At 37.3% G+C, this 21,588-nt stretch overlaps 1 protein-coding gene across 5 annotated transcripts in view; it reads left to right on the top strand.

Annotated features, from left to right (window-relative positions):
* Positions 1–7,031: 7,031 nt before the first annotated feature.
* STX17 (syntaxin 17) overlaps positions 7,032–21,588 on the top strand; it is a 95,959-nt gene continuing 81,402 nt past the window's right edge. For 3 of the 5 annotated variants that reach the window (XM_089913465.1, XM_022600226.3, XM_022600228.3), the window contains exons 1-2: positions 7,032–7,089; positions 15,809–15,994. Coding sequence is in view for 4 of the 5 variants with exons in the window: in XM_022600226.3 (XP_022455934.1) it covers positions 15,836–15,994 (159 nt within the window). In the remaining variant the exon portion in view is untranslated. The other 2 variants (XM_022600227.3, XM_089913463.1) reach the window with 2 other exon arrangements.

A 21,588-nucleotide genomic window follows, 5' to 3' on the forward strand; every position in this document is an offset into this window, starting at 1 on the left:
ATCTATTAGACCAAGTAAGAAGAAGAAAAATAAAATATTTTATTTTAAATTTATTTATTCCTCTTCTGGGCTCATCCTTTCTTTACCTATCCAGATTTGTAATCTATTACATTTTCTTCCTCCCTGGAAGAATTTCTTTTAACATTTCTTGCAGAGCAGGTCGGCTGGAAATGAATTCTGAAAGAATTTTTTTTTTTGGTCATCTGAGAAAGTCTTTATTTGTCCTTCACTTGTAAAGGATAAATTTGCTGGATATCAAATTCTAGGTTTGTGTTTTTTCGATTCTTTTTTTCCTAACACTTTAAATATTTCACTCCACTCTTTTCTTACTTGCATGGTTTCTGATGAGAATTCAGAGTATTTCTTATCCTTGTTCCTCTATACATAAGATGTTCTTTCCCTCTGACTTCTTTCAAGATTTTCCCATTGTCTCTGTTTTTTTTGAGTTTGACTATGACATACCTAGGTGTAGATTTTTTTGGCATTTATCTTGCTTGGTTTTCTGTGAGCTTCCTGCATCTGTGGTTTGGTTTCTGTCATTAATTTTGGAAAATTCTCATTCATTTTTACTTCAAATATTTCTTCTGTTCCATTTTCTTTCTCCTCTCCTTCTAGTATGCCAATTATGTATACGTTACATCTTTTGAAATTGTCCCACAGTTCTTAGGTGTTCTGTTCTTTTTTTTTTTCCTTTGCATTTTAGTTTGGGCAGTTTCTATTGCTATATCTTCACACACACTCATTCTTTCCTTGGGACCACGTCCAGTCTACTGAAAAGCCCATCAAAGGTGTTCTTCATCTTCATTAGAGTGTTTCTCGTTCTCGGCATTTCCTTTTGATTCTTTCTTAGAGTTTCCATCTCTCTCCTTCCATTACCCATCTGTTCTTTTATGTTGTCAATTTTTTCCATTAGACTCCTTACCATATTAATCACAGTTATTTTAAATTCCCTGTCTAATAATTACAAAAATCTATGTCATATCTGAGTCTGATCCATGCTTTGTTTCTTTAGACAGTGCCTTTTCTTGTCTGTTAATAGGCCTTGTAATTTTTTGTTGAAAGCCAAACATGTTGTATCAGGTAGTGGGAACTGAGGTGAACAGGCTTTTGGTGTGAGGTTTTACATTAATCTGGCTAGGAGCTGGGCTGTGTTTAATGTTTGCAGTAGGTATAAGAGGCTTCAATTTCCTCTAGCATCCTTGTTGTCTGGATTCTCCTAAAAACTCCTTACATAGAGACTGCACCTTGCAGTTCTTTCAGTTCTAATCCGCTGTGATTATTCTGAAGACCTGTAGATATTGTGCTAAGGTGTAGGGGGAGCAGAAGCATTCAATAATTATGATTTACCTATGATTAATTTTCAGTCTTTCAGTGGTCTTGTGTCTTTGGGCTTTGACCTTCACAAGTGTTTCTCAGCCACTTCGCTGCCTTAGGAGAGACAGGAAGTCTAGAAGGGGCTGGAGTTGGGTAATGCAACCCTCTCTCAGCACCTCCACTCCCCGCCCCCCCCACCATTCATCTCTGGCTATGTAGGCCTTTGTTATAGAGAAGGCTCCATATATTTCAACATAGTTTATTTTCTCCTCCTCTGCCAGAAACGTGAGTTTTTTTTTTCTTGGCTCTTCACCATGAGAACCTGGTGAGCTTCCTGGAGGTAAAGCTCATGAATGTATGCAGTTCCCCCCCTAAGACTGCAGGCCCCAAGAGTTTCTCACTCTCACACTAGTCCACACTCCACCTCCAAGGATTTGTCAAAGTTATCACGTAAATGTTTCCACCAGCTTAAGGCTCCAGGGACTTCTGTTTCAGATAAGCTAATGTTAATTGTGATTCTTTGTATTTGCCGGTCTCTCCAGATTTCGGGGAGAGGGGCAGTTTGCCCTGAACCTCAATTCTTTTATGAGTCAAAGAAAGGTAATTTACTTTAAGTTTGTTGATCTTTTTTCTTGTTGTACGGATGGGGGTGATGACCTTCAAGTTCTTTACAAGTCAGAGCTGAAACTGGAAGCCCTCAGAACTCCGTAAAAACAAATTTAAATAGTGCTTTGTCATTAATCCAATTATTCATTTATTACAGGTACAAGGTATTGAACTAGAATCTACAGGTGGATACTGAGATAAGCAAACATGGAGCCGGTCCTCAGGAAGCTTATATTCTAACGTGGGATGGTACAAGACAGCTTCTCAACCCCTGTGCTTGACTGTGTCATAGGTGTGTCCCAGCTCCCAGTGTAACTGAGCCAGTGGCAGAGGCTCAGAACAGCTTTCTCTCTCAGTGCTTTACAAATATCATTTTCTATTTGTGTCATGACAAGGAAAAGGGTGAAAAACACTGGAGGTGGCAACAAAACACACACCAAATTACTATAATAAAATGCAGACAGTGATGCATCAAAAAAAGATCGGATTATTAAGGTGGGTGTTTATAGAGGAGGGAGGCCTTAAATCTAGAAATTCTAGAAAAATTACAAGAGGTCACATTTGGAGTGAACATGGGAAGATGAGTAGGATTTGAATGTGCAGAGAGGGAGGGGCAATGATGGAGAATATTCCAGGTGTAAGGCACAGGTAGGATTGGGAATAGGATTGGGATGAAGAATACTGAGTTCAATTGGGTTAGAGCAGAGGATGAGTGAAGAGGCATAATGGGAGCTAAAGTCAGAAAGAAAGTTTGGGTGCATGTGGAATATATCAACTTGCACATTTGTATATTTATCATGTGATATTAATTGATATTCATGACAATTCTAAGGTACTACAAAATTCAAGGTGCCTTGTAAATTGCCAAAGTTTAAACAATATTTAGTAAGATTCTAATGCTAAGTAAGTTAACTGTATTTTAGTTGCAAGCATAGTATGAAGTTGCATCTTTTGTTGAAAGTGAGTTGGATGGTAAGGGGTGTGGGTATGAATTAAAGTCATTGATAAAGCAAAAATTACCATGTTAAAAGTACTCTTGAAAATTGCTTAAATTGCCCATAAGGTTTTTTTTTTGTTTTTTTTTTTTTGCGGTACGCGGGCCTCTCACTGTTGTGGCCTCTCCCGTTGCGGAGCACAGGCTCCGGACGTGCAGGCTCAGCGGCCATGGCTCACGGGCCAAGCCGCTCCGCGGCATGTGGGATCTTCCCAGACCAGGGCACGAACCCGTGTCCCCTGCATCGGTAGGCGGACTCGCAACCACTGCACCACCCATAAAGTCTTTTAAGCATGGTTTTATAAATACTACCTTGTGCAATAACTGTTGGGAGCACTAAGTTCTGAGAATTATTAAGATAATTAAAAGAACAAAAAGGTGGGGAAGGAGTCTTTAGAGAGATGTCTGGGCATTTAAGCTATTCTACGTGTTAAATGGTTATCAAATTCCTAAGTAGTGAATGGTTGATAAGCAGAGAATTCTAGTGTTACTGTTTGCCTGCAGAGTTCACTCCTTTTGGTTTGATGTAAGGTCTCTATAATCTTAATATATATGAACAGATTGTTTGGTAATGGTGTATGTGTGTGGTGGCAGGAGCCACTAAAGCAGAAAGTGGAAAGGTTTAAGTACTAAAGCCAGGGAACACTATGTGTAAGTTTAAAATGATATCATAACATAATAGAAACAAATGGAATTTTGTGTTGATAACAGAACTCTCTTGATTGAAAGTAGAAGTTCACTTGAGCTAGCTTAAGCAATTAAAGAAAATGCAGGGTGAGAGCTGGGGTAGGGTGGGGGATTAGGAGGCTTTGGGGTTTAACCAGACCTAAGTGGTTAATGCTAAGCCACTCTAGGGTTAAGCTAAGCCTCAGGAATGAGCTGGAACCAGGAATTTGAATGTGCTGCAAACTCTGTTTCTTTTTTGTGCATCTAATCATTCTCACCTACCTCTCTTTCTATCATGGCTTTTCATTTTATATTCTAAAGGCTGAAGGTCTCTAATAAGGGTAGGGATTACTGCTGCTATTTCACCACTATTTCAGAGACAGGTAGTAGAGAGAAATGCTATTAAAGGAAGTATATATTCCTTGTCTACTAAGAGGTTTTACTTGTTTTAAATCAAGAATTACTAGCTCTTTATTTTCCTTTTTTATTATGGTGTAACTCACACAAAGTATATACACAAATCTTAGGTGTACAGCTCGATGAATTTTCACATATGTAATCACAACGGTTCAATACACAGAAACTTTCCAGCACCCCAGAAAGCTACTTATGCTCTCTCCCAGTTAATCCCACATTAAAGGTAACCACTATTATCACTTTATTTTTAACCTTTCTTCATCTCAGTTCACAAGATTGTTGGAGTGTTAGAATGCACAAAGATAGAATGCATTCAGAACTGCAGTAGATATTTCAATAGTTCATATGCTAGAGAAAGAAATTAGTGAAGGTAGTGGCTTTACATATTTTTTGAACATGACCTACAGTAAGAAAAACAAAAAACAAAAAACAAAACCCCATATTTTTTTAACAACATGGCCTAGGATATACATACAATCATCTCTCCACAATTTCAAGTGGGATCATGAGCAGCATGGCTTCCTCTGATTCAAGGGTCTATGGAGTCAAAAACACAGCCACCAGGAGCTCTGCTGTGAGCATCTTCTCCATTCAAGAAACAAGCCATATTAAAGCTAGAATCCTAGTCCCAATCTCAGATTCCTGGAACAGGTATCTTATTGTTCCAGCTTGGGTCAGGGGTCTGCTCCTGGACCAATTCACTATGGTCAGGAGCATGGGTTCATGCCTGTATAAAATGGCTGCCAGAGGCTCATAACTGATAGCCTGCAGATCCGGTGGGGAGAAGCAGTTCCCAGAAGAGGAATGGACCAGGAAGACAACCTAGGAGGTCTATATTATTGCACCAAATCTGAATTTGATTCTCAGGTTCTCCATATACTTGCTCTATAATACTGGAAAATTATGTCTTAATTCATAGAGTGAATATATATTGTTTCCTTAGCCTGTTCCAAGAATGTGCTACTTTCTAAGCAAATGATAATATACACCTTTCCTCAAGAAAGAGCCTTATTCAGGTATAACTGATATACCATAAACAATATCCATATTTAAAGTGTATAATTTGGTAAGTTTTAACATATATATACACCCATGCAACCAGTACCACAAGCAAGATGATGAACATATCCATTATCCCGAGTTTCCTCGTGCCTCTTGGAAATCCCTCCCTTCACCCCTACTCCATTTAGCTATTATCCTTAATTCTTCAGATAGCTCCCACAATTCCTTACAGACACAAATTAGATTCTGCTATTTGAAAGTGATCTTTTCTCCCATTACAATTTTAAATAGGTGATCGCTGTTTAGGAAAGCTATTGCTCTAGCCATTTTACTGAACGTGTTTCAATTCATTCCTTGGGTTTTCCAAGTAAGCAATCATAGTATCCAAAAAGAATATTTTTCTTTTTCTCCATTTATTTATTTATTACTGTTTGTTTTGTTTGGCCTTCCTGGTTCAGTTAGGACCTCAGGAAAATGTTGGCTAGTAGCAGCAGGCCTGCTCCTAACAATTTCAGTGCCCAGGCAAGAGTACAAAAAGAGGTCCACACACCATATATCTAAATATTTAAAGATTATAAAGCTAACAAACTGTTAGATTAAAACGTTCTATTTAGCTACCTTGAACACACCTAACTTATAGCAAACATATGTATAATAACCTAGAAGGCTAGGTTCAAGTTTAGAATCCTTGAGTGTCACATCTCCCTAGTGTACTTGAGGTAGATTTTTTCAGAGCTTAACTTGAATGACCTTTACTTCAAAAGCTCTTGTTTTGGGGCTTCCCTGGTGGTGCAGTGGTTGAGAGTCCGCCTGCCGATGCAGGGGGCACGGGTTCGTGCCCCCGCGGCATGGGCCCGTGAGCCATGGCCGCTGAGCCTGCGCGTCCGGAGCCTGTGCTTCGCAACGGGAGAGGCCACAACAGTAAGCCCTTGTCTTGCATAAAAATTTTTTCCCATGGTATTGGCTAATACTTTAATTTTTCTCCTTAGAATTAAAATCTTATAAACACCTCATTCCTAGAGTAAAAGAAATCAGCACTCATTATACTCACAAAGAAAATCCAAAACGCTTAGCAGATTTTATGCTTTATTTTAGAAATTACCTTTCAAGGCAATTCTTACAGACCCCTAATATTCATTGGCCCACAATTTCTACCCCTACTCGCACTCCACTGGAAGACCCTAAGAGCTGAGTTTCCTTAGCTATGGCTTGAATACCCTTATGACTTCTAAGGATAGTACCATCAGTGGATACGTTCTGAGCAAGTCATCTGAATATTCACAAACGCATATTAAAAAGGCTGGATCTGGAAGTCAGGCCATCCAGGGAGGAGGACTTGTGACCTGGACAGGGCTTCAAAGCCAACCAACTGCTTGTTCATTGGTATCAGCTGGAAGAACTTGAAAAGGGAATTAGGAAACCCAGTTGAAGTTCCAACTGTGTCACTACATGGCTGAACTGCTAGTGAGTCACTAGAACTCTTTGTTGAGCCTTAGCATCATTATCTATAAAATTGGGATAAGGATACTGGCACTGGGTTGACACTGGTTCAACCCGTTTTTGGGAAAAAGCCCAACTTGTCTGAGTTTCAGTTTCTGTGCCTGTTACAATTAAGACTTGTGCCGTCTACCTCAGAGGGGGGTGTAGATGGAGAAGGCACAACCTCTGTGAGCTTCAGTTTCTACAGGTGTAAAGAGGTAAGAACACCCGGCCAGCCCACCAATAAAATTCCTAGAAGAACAGAGGAAAATGGACAAAAAAGTTGCAAAATGTAGTGGGCTATACAGATGTGAATTGTCTCACACTTAAAACTCAACGAACTGACAGACTTAAAGGGCATTTGTGCGTCTCCTTCCTCTTAGCTCCCTTGTTACAACCCCACAACATAAATCAATACCACTTAGTAAGACGGTCCAGAGCGGCGACCGCGTCTGCACACACAGAGGCGCCAGCCACACCCCTCGAGGCCGGAACTGGGCGGGAGGGGGCGTGGCGCAGCCCAGCCCGCCTATCGCGACGCCCCGTCCCGTCGCGCCCGCGCCTGCGCCTGCGCCGTGCGTACCCACCGGCCTCGAACGTCCCGGCGGGAGGTAAGGGGATCGCGATAGGCCCCCACGGGGGCGTAAGGCCCTGGCTGGCGTCGTGGGCCGGGTGCCAGCCCCGCGCGCGGGAGGGGCGCCCCGCAGGAAGCAGGGCATCAGGTTGTAAGTGCGAACGCTGTGGGAGTTCTTCTCGGCTTGAAGAAGTGGTGGTTTCGGTTTTGGAGGTGCTTTCGAAGCGGATATAGGGAGGCGGCCGACCGGGCGAGCTTGACGGCCTCCCGGGGTCTCAGGGTGGAAAAGTTTACTTCGTCTGCCCTGCGTGTGACGCACCGTGGGTCTTAGGTCATCAGGGTCGCCGGCGTCTCGGTCTGGAGAGGGTCCAGCGCACCCGTTCGGGGGCGGGGGTTGGGGGAGGTGGCGTTTGGTTTATGTGGCCCAGGTGCGCGGTGGGTGACGCTGCGAGGGATGACGCGAGGCTCGAGGGTGTTTAGGGGAGGTCCTGGGGCGCGAGGGGGGAGCCTCCTGTCAGCCATACCAGGGAGGGTGGTTCGCAGAAGGCCCCACGTCTGTCTCCCCTTTTTTTACAATTCGGAATCGGAGGCTCAGAGAGCAGACCGTACGGTAGGTAGGTCCGAGGGCCTTGACTTTTCTTTCCAAATTCAGTACCCCTTGCCCCAGTGAGAAACACGGGGCGACGTGCCTGAGGGAATTCGGTGCCCCAGGTGTGGGGAAATGTGGAAAGGTGTTCATAACATTTTTGGAAGGGGGCGTTGCCAGCGGTATTGGACTTTTCATGAGAAATGGGGCTGTTCACTTATAAATAACCTTAAGTAATTTGGTTAACCTCCCAGTACTTTTTCCTTATTGGAAACGTGAGTAGTATGGTACTCAGCTGGTAATAGTTGTAAGCACTAAAGGTAGTTTGTAAAGCACCTGGCACCCGCCCCGCCCACCCCAAGTGTTAGTGCAGTGAATATGATTGCAATTCTTTGACCTCAAAATATTTGTCCTGTCTTATGGGAAACATCAGTTTACACATTATTTTAAGAGACTTTTTATTTTGAAATATTTTACAATTACAGAAAAGTTACAAAAGTAATACAGAGTTCTCTACAATTTCCTTTAATGTTAACATCTTACATAACTATAATGCAATTATCAAAAGTAAGAAATTAACTTCAGCACAACGCTGTTAACTAAATCACCAACTTTCTTCAGATTTCATCGTTTTTTATACTAAAGTCCTTTTTCTGTTCCACGATTCAATCTAAGATCCCACGTTGCATTTAGTTGGTATGGCTCCTTAATCTTCTCCAGTCTGTGACAACTTCTAAGTCTTTTCCTGTCTTTCATGACCGTTACACTTTGGAAGAGTCCTGGTTAGTTGTTTTGTAGAGTGTCCTTCAATTGGGTTTTGTCTGATGTTTTCTCAAGATTAGAGTAAGGTTGTGTACTTTTGTTGATACCACAGAAGTGTATATGCCCTTCTCAGTAGTTCATATGAGGGGTACATTATATGACACACTGCATTTGATATTGCTCTTGATCACTTGGTTAAGGTGGTGTTGGCTGGGATTCTCTAATGTAAAGTAACTATTTTTCCCTTTGTAATTAATCAGTATCTTGGGGGAGAACTACTTTTAAACAATGCAAATATTCCTGTTTCTCCTCAAACTTTAATTTGTTGATTTTAGCATCCATTGATGATCTTGCCTTCAGTAATTATTACTGTAATGTTCTAATGGTGGTTTTCTGTTTCCCTCATTCCTTCGTAATTTACTAATTGGAGTTTTTCTGTAAGGAAGAGCTGCATCTTCATCCCATTTATTTATTTATTGTTAATTTTTTGTATCTGTATGGACTCATTTATTTTTCTATTGGTTATTTTCCTACACTTTCGTTATTTGTTTTATGTCTCAAATTGTTCCAGCTTCGTCCATTTCAAGTTTTTTCAGGTTGCTTCCTGTGCCCTTTTTATAGGCTCTCATCCTTTTTTGAGAACTTCCTTGCTTTTTGGATGCTCCAAGCTTCTCTTGCATTTTCCCTGCCCTGGAATCCACCATTTCTCCAAAGACCCCTGCTTTCTTTGTTTGGAGAGTAGTATTTAAACACCAAGGATCTGGGCGCTAGGTGTGCTCATTGCTGCTGGGTTATCATTACTTCCAGTGCCTGGCAGAAGACACCTTAGAAGCGTGTGTGTGTGTGTGTGTGTGAGTGTATGTATATATTTCTAGCTGTGTATACAGTTGTCCCTTGGTATCCACAGAGAATGGTTCTAGGACCTGCAGTGGATAGCAAAACCCGAAGCCACTTAGGTCCCATAGTTGGCCCTTTGTATCTGCGGTTGCATATCCACGGATTCAACTCACTGTGGATCATGTAGTATTTATTGAAAAAAATTCACTGTAAGTGGACCCTCTCAGTTCAAATCCATATTGTTCAAGGGTCAACTGTAAATCCATATATTTCATGGAGATACAGGCACACATATGTGTATATTCATGCATCTGCAAAGATTTATATTTATTTTTGTGTTTATCTGTATATATATATATATATACACACACATGTATTTTAGATATATGTCTGTGTATATATATATATATATATATATATATTTTCTAAACTAAAGTTTATCCTGATACTTCTGTTTCTAATACAGTACCACAGGGTTCATTCTAGTCTTGCCTCTTACTTGTAACTTCTTTCTTCAACAGTGAGAAATCTGGCTTTTGTGTTCTACAAAATATTTCCTTATTTGTTCAGTCCTAGTATACACATAAAGTAATTTCAGGATTTCTAACCCATAGTCCTATGAGAAATAAATTTACTAACTAGAGTACAGTATAGTTGTGTGTAATTCTTTTTGTCTTTAGCCTTATAGTATCCAGTTTAGTATCTAGGATCCCATATCTAGACACTAGTATCGAGTATCCAGCATCTGTTTTCCAAAGTTACCTAGATTAGTTATTTTCTTCCCCTACTTCTTTCATTGTGGTTATGTTGTTCATTTGTAATACAGTTAATTTTATTTTTTATAGTTTGTATTTCATTTTGGGTTCCCCCACATCTCGTTGTTTTTGTTTTTTAATATACAAAAATGCACCTTTTGTGGTGTACAGTTCTGTGAATTTTGATAAATGCATATAATTGTTTATCCACCACCATTCTCATGATACAAACAATTCTGTCGCCCCAAATGTTCCATTACACTAGAAAAATAAAGTTAAAAGTAATACAACAACTTTACAGAAGTTTGAGAAATTAGGCATTTTTGTGTGTTTTCTCTTGTTTTTTCATAGACATATTTTAAATACCTGTGATGTTAATGTAAATGTATTTTTTAATCCTATGTTTGAATTATATCAGAAATAATTCCCAGTTTTCTGTCTTAAAAATCAAGAAATGCTGAAATACATTTTCAACTGATTATTTAATCACACTTTTAAACCACAATTTCTATATTGAATTACGACCTTCCCTTAATAGCTTATAAACGTTATTTGAGCTATTTTATGATCAGAGGCACTGTTGGATGACTTTGTTTCAGTAACATCATACTTTAATGCAACTATTCGAATGCTGTGTTCCCTTCTTAGTTTTATATGGGTAATTTATTATGATTTTATAGAAATGGAAATGGTGGAGAGAAAAAAAAATACTCTCTAGAAGTAGACCAAGAGTTGGGAAAGTCTTGGGAGGGTCTTAGGTCAGAATGTCTTCCCCTAGAGATGGCCCTTGTGAGGCAGCAGGTTATTCCTTGAGCACAAAAAGCTGAGGGGCAGAGTCATGCACTCTGACCTGGAAATATTACTTTTTGAATTCAAAAAAGAGAGCTATCATCATAGCATAGGGGAGCAGTGAAAACAAGCCAAATAGTCAATAATTGGGGTTTGTCAAGTACACCATAAACTGATTAGTGGAAGAGAAGGCAGAATCATTTGAGTTGTATCTCAAATGATACATAAAGTTGAGAGGCAGATGGGATATAAAAGAGCATCTAGACAGAGGGAGCATCTTGCAAGCCAAAAGCAGAGATTGGGTGATGATATTTCAGTAGGTTGGGTGGATTACTTATGAACATTTTATTTTCTTGTTCAGATAATAGGGAACCTTAGAAGTTTTTATTCAGAGGAGGAGCATGTTGCCTTTGGTGTTTTAGATATATTCTTTGGTGGTAATCTATGGGGAAAAATTGGAGAGGGGAAAGAGTCTAAACACAGGCCAAATAAGACACTTGTAATGTGCTATGCATATTGTGCTGTTTGACTAGAGTGATAGGATTGGAAATAGTGTAGAAGAGACATGTGAAGAAATGTTTTAGTTCCATTAGCATTTGTTGAATACCAGGTATGTTAAAAAACATTTTGATAGGAATAGTAATAGATATAAAGATAGCTTCTTATATAATCTGCATAGTGGAAGAAAACACAAGAGGCAATGTGACAAACTGGGAACATTAGTGTTAGGGAAATATTGATAATTTATGAGACTATTATATGTTAATATAATAAGAGAAAGACAGTCCCTGTAGCACGAGCAGGCAATTGATGAAAGAAGAAATGCAAATAGAGAATAAGTCAATCTCATTAGTAATATAAAGAATGCAAAATAAAACAATAATGAGATACCATTTTTGTCACCAGTTGAATGTCTTAAGAAGAATGATAATATCAGGTATTGGTTGGAGTATGGATAAATGGACATTTTAAAGTTTTTTAAATTGAAGTATAGTTGACATACAATACTGTATTTATCTCCACTATACAACATAATGATTTGACATTTTTATACATTATGAATTTATCACCATGATATCTAGTAACCATCTATCATCCTACAAAGTCATTACAATATTATCAACTATATTCCGTATGCTGTACCTTACATCTCTGTGAGTTGTTTATTTTATAACTGGAAATGTGCACCCCTTACACCCCTTCACGCATTTCACTCACCATGCCGCCTCCGTTCTGGTGACCACCAGATTATTCTCTGTATCTGTGGATCTGTTTCTGTTCTGTTTTGTTTTTTAAATTCCACGTGTACATGAAATCATACGGCATTTGTCTTTCTTTGGCTTATTTCACTTAGCATAATACCAGATTATTCTCTGTATCTGTGGATCTGTTTCTGTTCTGTTTTGTTTTTTAAATTCCACGTGTACATGAAATCATACGGCATTTGTCTTTCTTTGGCTTATTTCACTTAGCATAATACCCTCTAGGTCCATCCATGTTGTTGCAAATGGCAAGATTTCATTCTTTTTCATGGCTGAGTAATAGTCCATTGTGTGTGTGTGTATGTGTGTGTGTGTGTGTGTGTGTTTATGTATGTATGTATGTATATGTATCACATCTTCTTTAGCCATTCATCTATCTTTGAGCACTTAAAGGTTGCTTCCATATCTTGCTAATGTGAATAATGCTCTATGAACATAGGGGTGTATATATCTTTTCAGTTAGTGTTTTCATTTTCTTCAGATAAATACCAGAATTGGAATTGGTGGATCATATGATAGTTCTGTTTTTAATTTTTTGAGGAACCTCCGTACTGTTTTTCATAGTGGTTGCACCAGTTTACATTCCCACCACATGCACGTGGGTTCCCTTTTCTCCACATCCTTGCCAGCAACCAACACTTGAAATTTCTTGTCTTTTTGATGATAGCCATTCTGACAGGTGTGAGGTGATAGCTCATTGTGGTTTTGATTTGCATTTTCCTGATTATTAGAGATGTTGATCATCTTTTCATGTGTCTGTTTCCCATCTGTCTGTCTTTCCTGGAAAAATGTTCAGATCCTCTACCCAGTTTTTGATTGGATTGTTTATTTTTTTGATATTGAGTTGTGTGAATTCTTTGTATATTTTGAATATTAATGCCTTATCAGATATATCATTTCCAAATATCTTTTCTCATTTAATAGGTTACCTTTTTGTTTTGTTGATGGGTTCCTTCACTGAGAAAGCTTTTTATTTTGATGTAGTCCTATTTCTTTGTTTGCTTTTGTTGCCCTTGCCTGAGGAGACAGATCCAAAAACATATTGTTAAGACCAGTGTCAAAGAGTATACTGCCTGTGTTTTCTTCTAGGAGTTTTATGGCTTCAGGTCTCACATTTAAGTCTTTAATCCAGATAAGTGGACATTTTGATATGTTGCTAGTGGGAATGTAAATAGGCACAGCCTTTTTTGGGACATTTAGAATCAGAAGCCTTAAAAAATGTATGTACCTATTAATTCTATTTCCAGGTATTTACTTTAAATAAATAATCATAGATGGTAGTATGGATTTGTGTGAAAGAAGAGTAATTACACTGTGGTTTAGTTTATAATAGTGGAAAATTGGAAACATCCTGAGTGGCCAACATTAGATGATTAAATTATCGAACATCTGTACAATGTGATACCATGCTGCTATAAAAATACATTATAGAAAAATAATAATTTACATGGAAACATTTTTATTATATTTGATCAGGTTATTCACAATAAATCTTTTATTTGTTCTTCATTGCTTCCTTTATTCACCCAGTAACAGTATACTTTATTATATTTTTTTGCTCCTTGCCATTCCTTTCTTTTGGGTTTATTTTCTTTATTGTTAAAGCATGCCTTTTAGTAGTTCTTTTAATGAAGGACTTGGTAATAAACTCAGTCTTTGTATGTCTGAAAATGATTATTTTACCTTCACTTCTGAATAATAATTAACCTGGGTATATACCAACTCAGCACTTTGAAGATATTCCTATCTTTTGATATGTTGCTTTGATGAAAAGTTTACTGCTTTTGTTGTTTTAGTTTATCTGTCTTTTATCTCCGGTTTGCTTTTTAAGATATTTTTTCTTTGTCCCTAATGTTCTGAAATTTCCCTTCATGTGTTTAGGTAAATTTGTTTTTTATTTATGCTACTTAGTGTTTATGTGCATTTTCAGTTTGAGGCTTTACATCTTAATTCTCAGCATATTCTCTTTGAATAGTGCCTTTTTGCCATTTTATTTATTCTTTCCTTATGGGACTCCTACTTGTTATTGAGCTTGTCATTTTATCCTTAATGTTGCTTATCTTCTTTTTATGTGTCCTTATTCCTCTGTGTTCATACTGATAGCTTCCAATCAATAATTGTCTTTTCAGCTACAAAATTTACTGTTTAACCCATCTTTGGAGGTTTTTATTTGTAGAATTTTTACTTGGTTTATTTTCAGATTGACCTGTTACTGTTTCATAATATTATCTAATTTTTTTTAAGATTCTGTTTCTTTCTTTATATCTTTATTTTGAAATGTACCTATTTTAATTTTATTTTTAGGTTACTTTATTATTTCTAGTCCCTTAGCTGTAAATTTTCCCATTTTGTTGGGTCTGTGGACCAATCTTTTGGCGGTGAACTTCCCCATCATCTCTAATTCCCACTAACTACTGTAGCTGTTAGACTCTTTATTTTTGGTGTCTGGAGATTTTCCTTTTTTGCTTTCAAGCTTAGATTAACTGTAAAGACCAAGTTACTGGTAGATGAGATAATCTGTATAACCAACACTTCAAGATTTTCAACTGTGAAAGAGAGAAACAACATTATTTAGAATAATAGTTCTTAATGATTCTGGAGTGATAGAGCTTTTTGATAATTTCTTGAAAGCAAAGGACTCTGTCTTCTGAAATAATTCAAAAATATATTCATAATTTTTTGTAAACAAACATTCAGGAACTCTCAAGTCCCAACCCTCTATCTCTATGGACCCAAGTCTAAGATACCATAACCCAATGGAATTAACATAGTCAACTTATTTTTAATATGGGAGAGGTTATGGCTAATTAGATGGCATGAAAACATGATGTACAACAGTGGTTTTCAAGCTTGCTTAAGCAGTGGAGCCCTTTATTTACAGAAAATCGAATAAGTTCAAATTTATGAAATAGATATAAGTAAATTTTCTCCAACTGAAGCAGGTGTGGGGTCCTGGAGCCTGTCCACTTGATAACCGTTACCATCACCTACCCTGACCCCAAAGACATAACCCTGGACTCTCTGGAGCACTGCTCAAAAAAAAAACTACTGGTGAATTAGAAAGAGCATTTGATTGAACTCTCAGGAATACTGGGTTCTTATTCCAGCTCTGTCACTGGTTATGTGTACTGATTGTAGACAATGCTAATCACTTTGTAAGAAAGGGAAGATGCAATTTAAAGGACATCAATGAGAAAAGTTGCATTTTATAATATATTTGAAGTATATAATTACATATGTTATATTAGAAATGGAGTTTTTACAGCAGAAATATTAAGAATGAAATTTTTTCTTCCAATTTTGCCATTTGACACTTTTTTAGAAAACATTATTCACTGTCCAGGATACATTGGGAGATAAAGACTTGAACAGTATACTTCTGGTTTTTTGAAAAAAGTTAGTTAATTATATGCATACATATATATATCCTTATATTAAAAAGCCCTGGAAAGACATACATCAAAATGGAAGTACGGGGGTGGGAGGGGGAAAATGGAAAGAGTAGTTAACTATAGGTGAGGAGATGATTGTTGATTTTATTTTATTCTCTTTTTCCTATTTTCTAATCATTCTAAAGTGAATATACATTACCTTTGTAGAGAGAAAAAGATTTTAAAATAAAAGTTTTGTTAAAAAACCAGTCACTGAAGTTCAGCATTAAGTTGAGTATGTGTTTAGAATATATTATAAAATTACCTAATTGTTGGCTTTTAAAAATAATGGAAATTGATTTTTAAAATTCTTAAATAAATATTTCCCTTTTAGGTTTTTCTACATGAGTGGAGAAGGTAGATGTTGCAAGTAGAAGAGATACAACATTTTTTTAGGATGTCTGAAGATGAAGAAAAAGTGAAATTACGCCGTCTTGAACCAGCTATTCAGAAATTTACTAAGATAGTAATCCCAACAGACCTGGAGAGGTTAAGAAAGCACCAGATAAATATTGAGAAGGTGAGTTTTTTTCTTTCTTTCTTTTTTTCCATTTTTTTCTTTTTTTACCACAAGAAACAGTTACATATTCTGATTTATATGTTGTGCATTTCACCTACATTGAGAATATTAGATAAGAGTCTTTGCTAAAACATCTAGCTCCTGTTGATTTAACAACATTATTCATTTTTTCATCTGGTTTTTCTGTTCTACAAATACCCCTCTCACATTATTCCTTTTTTAGGAAGGGATATAAGAATAGAATCAATGCCTTTTTAGTTATACACAGTGATGAATTGAGCAGTTAATAATTAAAATACAAACTGTTTGATAGTTGACTATAATGTGAAGGTGGTGGACTTTGGCTAAAGGGCTTCCCTTAATTTCATCCACCCCATGGCAAGTTTTCTGAACTGTGAGTGTGTGTTCCTGTCCTTTTCAGGTGCATGTAGATTTAAGAGGTAAAATCACCATTTGATATGAGGGAATTTCCCAACTTCACTGCTTGCTTCCCTTTGAGGAAAGCCCAAAGTTGAGAAGTATCAGCTAGAGGTCAGTTTAAGAGATAGGTAGAAGGAAGAACCAGTCTCAGGGACTGTGGTGGTTTCATAGAACCTGGTCTGGCTAGGATCTGATGGAGTGGTTGTGGCATTTATGGGGACGTCAAGTTTACTGAATACTGAGCATTGATTTGGCAGGTTACCTTGTCTTATTTGCTGTGGGACAGGTCAGTGGTATTTGATCCTTCAGAAGAACCTCCCCCAGTATAAATTTTAAGCTGTGTGGCCCTCCATTAATTTTTTTGGGGGGGCGGGGGGAGGGTGGAAGTGGTCATTAAGCCTTTCAGTATAAATAATATTTATCACCCTCAACTACATACCTTATACAAGTAGGGAGAGTGTCAACTTTTTCTCTCATAGATACCAGCTGTCTTCCTAGTACTTAAGTCTTTTGTTAAAGTATAGAAAATAAGTGCCAAGAAAAATAAGATGAAAATTTCAATGCAAATATGAATAGAATTAAAGATTAATATTTAGTCATCTCTTAACGTCTATCTTCTTTATCCATAAGCAATAAGTGTGATGACTTTTAAGGATGGAGGAGTTGTCCGCTAAACTGGTTATTCTTGTCATGAGCAGAAACAAAGTGTTCCATGCTTTGATTAATAAGGAGGGCACTGTAACAATATAGAAATGGAGTTGCTTACTTCTGATTGATCATATCTGTGTTTGATAACGTGTGTGTCAAAGTCCTGAGCTTATGTTGAAGTGCTCAGTTACAAAGATGGTAAGAATTTGGCGAGTGAATTGATTCTGAAAGGAATAAATAGGTGGACTGTGGTCTATTAAGACTCTTTCTTTTATTGTCCTATTTTCCCTTTGGCATTTTCCCTTTGGCAAATTTCCCTTTCCTTGTATTTATTCTATACGAATGTGCTTGCTGTCATTACCTTCAGATCCTAGCCACATGTACCACCCAGTCATCAATGGAAAGGCCAGAACCCTGGGAGAAAGTTGTGGGGATAGAAACAGGTCTATTACTGATTTAATTAGCTGCGTCAGAATTCAGAAGAAAATTATTCCAGAGTTATATAGATCTTTTTCTGCTGGAACATTTTTCCTTTACCGTTTTCTGTAATTTTTACTTACTAAGAAATTTTTAGACAATATCAGAATAATTATAATTTACAATATAGGTGATGCAGTTTGAAGCTAAGCAGTTAAACTCATACTGAGCTATGTTTTATTCCATAATCTTGATCATTCTGTCTCTAGGTTTTCTAGTTTAGTTATGAAAGTAATTTTTTTATCTATGTAAGATTGAATAGCATATTTTAATAGATAGTTTATGGCAATGTAAAAACATTTAAAAGCCACAGTGTTCACTGTGGACAAAAGAGTTAAGAACTAAGTTTAGACTCCAGGTGTCTAACAGTGCCTCATTTTCAAAAAGGCATGTTTTTCCTGGGGGAAGGGTGTAGAAAGATAAAATATTTATTATGTTAGCCATCAGTCATCCAATATGAATTTAAAAGAAGAAAGTCAGACTGAAGGGAAATTGAAAGTAAGCCTTAGTGGAGTGATTCTGCAACATCTGAAAACAATGAGAGTAGTGTGCTGTGGACACCTGGGACTATATTCCATAGGTCCTTCAGCATTACGTTTTATTACACATGATAGACTTGATTAGAATGTAATCCTGAAATTTGAAGTGTTAGCATTCAGCTTTCTTGGCTAATATAAAATAGACTTAAGCATAGTTAATAGGAACAATATCATAAGCTTGGAACATAATTTTCTGTGTTTCATTTTATAGGGGTTTGGGGGAAAACTTACTGTGTAACATGTACTGTATTAGTTAGTATATGGTTAAAATGCAAGTGGCAGAAAACCTAAAAATAGCTTATTATATGAGATGGAGGTTTTTTGGTTTTGCTTTTATTTTTAATCTCTCATAGTTTTGGAGGTGGTCTGGGGCTCCAGTGGCAGCTCAACAGTCATTAAAGACTCAGGCTGTTTTTATCTTTCTTTCCAATTCTCAACTTGTTTCTGTCTTACATGTAAAACAGCAGCTCCAGCTCTAGCTATCACATCCACATTCCAACTAAGATGAAAGAACCAGAATCCTATTTTTTCTGAATATGTTCTTTTTTCTCTCAATTCTCTCTCTTTTTTCTTTTAAAGAAAATCCTCCTGTTCTTGTTTTATGGATGCAGTATCATATAGTCTCTCTATGGTGGTATTATTATTATATTTTTTAAAGTTTTCTTCTTCCTTTTCTGTGTTTCCTTCCTTCCTCCCCCCTTCCTTTTTCCCCCCTTCCTTCCTTCCCCCTTCCTTCCTTCCTCCCTCCCTCCCTCTCTTCCTCTCTTCCTTCCTTCTTTCCCCTTCTTTCCTCCTTCCTTCTTTTCTCTTTTTCCCTTTTCTTTTCTTAAATGTATTCTTCTCTCTCTCCTTTTCTTCCTCCCTCCTTCCTCCCTTTCTTCCTCTCCTTCCTTCCTTCCTTTCTTTGTGTCAGTCTACAGTATTTTAGGCTTTCCTTGGCTAGCTGTCGATATTTAAGAGTGCTAATTGGAAGGGGTGTGTGTGTGTGTGTGTGTGTGTGTGAGAGAGAGAGAGAGAGAGAGAGAGAGAGAGAGAGAGGGAGAATGGGTAGCAGGGCAGTAGTAGGGGCCTTATTACCTGGAGAGGTGAACAGAGCAGGATCTATTTTGATGGGGAACCACCAGATACTCTCCTGGAGTGTTGTCTTCTGTGATGATAGAGGCAGTCCAGTTGCTTGGGCCTATGGAGAGGGCATCTGATAGACTACCTATTCCTTACATAAACTTTCAACTAATCCTTCTGTTTTTAGCCCCACCATACACATCCTCCTGGTTACCTGGTAGCTGGTACCTCTGGTTACTGAATCTTTCTGGAGTAGTGCTATGCATTCATTGGTTTGCTTCTCACTGCCTTTCTCCCCCACCATCCACCCCTTCTGCAGCCCTAGGTTTCAGCTTTCTCTGATCTGCTAAGTTCAGCTGCAACACGTCCATAGTCTTTCCAGCTTCCAAAATTTTGTTAAAATTTCTTGTCCATTGATACCTTCTGTTGTATTCTCATTATTATTGTGAATTTATACCTTTTAAAGTTCTTTACTGTCATTTTAGTTGAGTTTGGGAAAAGAACAGAGATGAACGTGTTCAGTCTGCCAGGTTTAATGAGAAGGGAAATTATTACAGGATATAAATATATGTTAGCGTTTCATAAGTGTTGGTGTTTGCTGTCTCTTATATTGTTAACATTGAAAATTATGTAAAAAATTAGCTTTCTAATCTGCAAGAAGTTTACAGTCCAGTTAAGGAAATAAGCTAGGATATGATGGGGCAACATATAATTAGGTGTGAAAATGAGTGTTCAGGACTGTTCAGGCAGCATGAAGCCTGAACTGTGTGGTACAAAATCAGATATAAGCAGTCTTATTGATTTGTTATGTATTGATTTGGTTTCATTTATTTGTTTTCTTAACTTGTGGTTACAGCAAAAACCTTTCCCATTTCTCTTTTTAGTCTGACAATGTTTATTTCAATCTTACAATCACATTTTCCCCCTCATAATTTTTTTCTGATAGACTCCTGATTCAGTTTGCTTTCTCCTGTGTTATAGGATAGGAAAGCCTCAGCACAGGTGGTGAACTCCTCTCCAACTGTTTGGAATAATAGCCTTTAATAATGTAACCTAATTTAGGTTTAACATTGTGTAGCAAGCATAGAAAGTCTGACCTATTTTATTCCTTATTTTTCTTAGAATTTTATTATTTTAAGACATAAGATCATCTATTCAATCTTCATCCAAGACACTAATCTCTTCTACAACTTACTTGACAAGTGAGCAAATAATAATAATAGTAAAGATAGTAGCTGTTGTGTTTATTTGTTGAGTGCTCTGTAAGGTTTTTATATATATCATATCATTTAATCCTCAGAACACCCCTATAGGTAACCCTTATTTTTGTCTTCCTTTTTTAGGTGGGGAAGCAGACTTGGAGTGGTTAAATTACTTTCTTGAGATCACTATGCTGCTAAATATATTAATCTTCTAATGTTGTGCTTGAAACATAGTGTGTTCTAAGTTTGTTCTTACTCTTTCTTGGTTTTCATTTTCCTCTTAGTCATGTTTGTTGCGGACAGTTCTATTTTATGATGATTTTCCTCAATGAAGAAGGAAGATGTAAAAAAAAAAATAGAGTTGAATACTTTGGCTTTCCTACATCTATTAGCAACATCCACTCCATTTGTTCACCTTTCAAACTTTGTTTTTTTGTTCAGATCCCAACTTAGTAATGTTCTATGGAACATGCCCTGGTTGATTCCATCCTGGGTCAGATATAAATGCACCATCCTCACACAGCACTCTGCAGTAGACCTTAAGGTTCACCACCCCATGATTGATCTTTAGAGAGTTGTAAAGGTAACATTAAAATCTTTCTCATAGAGTTATTCTGAGGATTGAGATATTATGTTAAGAACCCTTGAATGCAAGGTTGATACTTGGAAATGAGTTACTTATAAGCAAGTTATCATTCCCGGGCAGTCAACATTGGTGCTGTCAGTTAATTGTTTGTAATCATTAGGAGATTCACAGCATTCCTGAGACCCTTTGTGTTTGTTTTGGGTTTTTATATTTTTTACACATGGTAGGCACAGTAAGTTGCCTTACATTAGCTACACTATAAGGTAGGTATTATTATTTATCTTCATTACATGAGTAATCCTAAATTTATGGCTTATAATCATTGGGCCATCTATTAATATTATGTAGCTTTACTTTTAGAGTCTTTGATATTTCTCTTTTGTTGAGTTTAATAAAATAAATTTATTTGAATTGAATACTTACACTTTTTATCATCTACAATACTGATTATTATCCCACCTAATTAATCCCCCACAAAACCATCATCTTCCTTACGAAAAGTTCTGTTCATTCTGATCACTGAGATATCCTCTGATACTTGGCAAAAGAAGCCTTCATCTACTTTTTCTGCTTCTTTTCTCATCACTCTTCCCATCATACATTATACCACAAACACATTGATCTTACTTCAGTCCTTTGGATTCCACATGTGACTTTACA

This window comes from Delphinapterus leucas, chromosome 6 (genome assembly GCF_059928025.1).
Source record: "Delphinapterus leucas isolate spDelLeu-1000000601 "Yukka" chromosome 6, BTC_Dleu_Yukka2, whole genome shotgun sequence".
Lineage (NCBI taxonomy): Eukaryota > Metazoa > Chordata > Mammalia > Artiodactyla > Monodontidae > Delphinapterus > Delphinapterus leucas.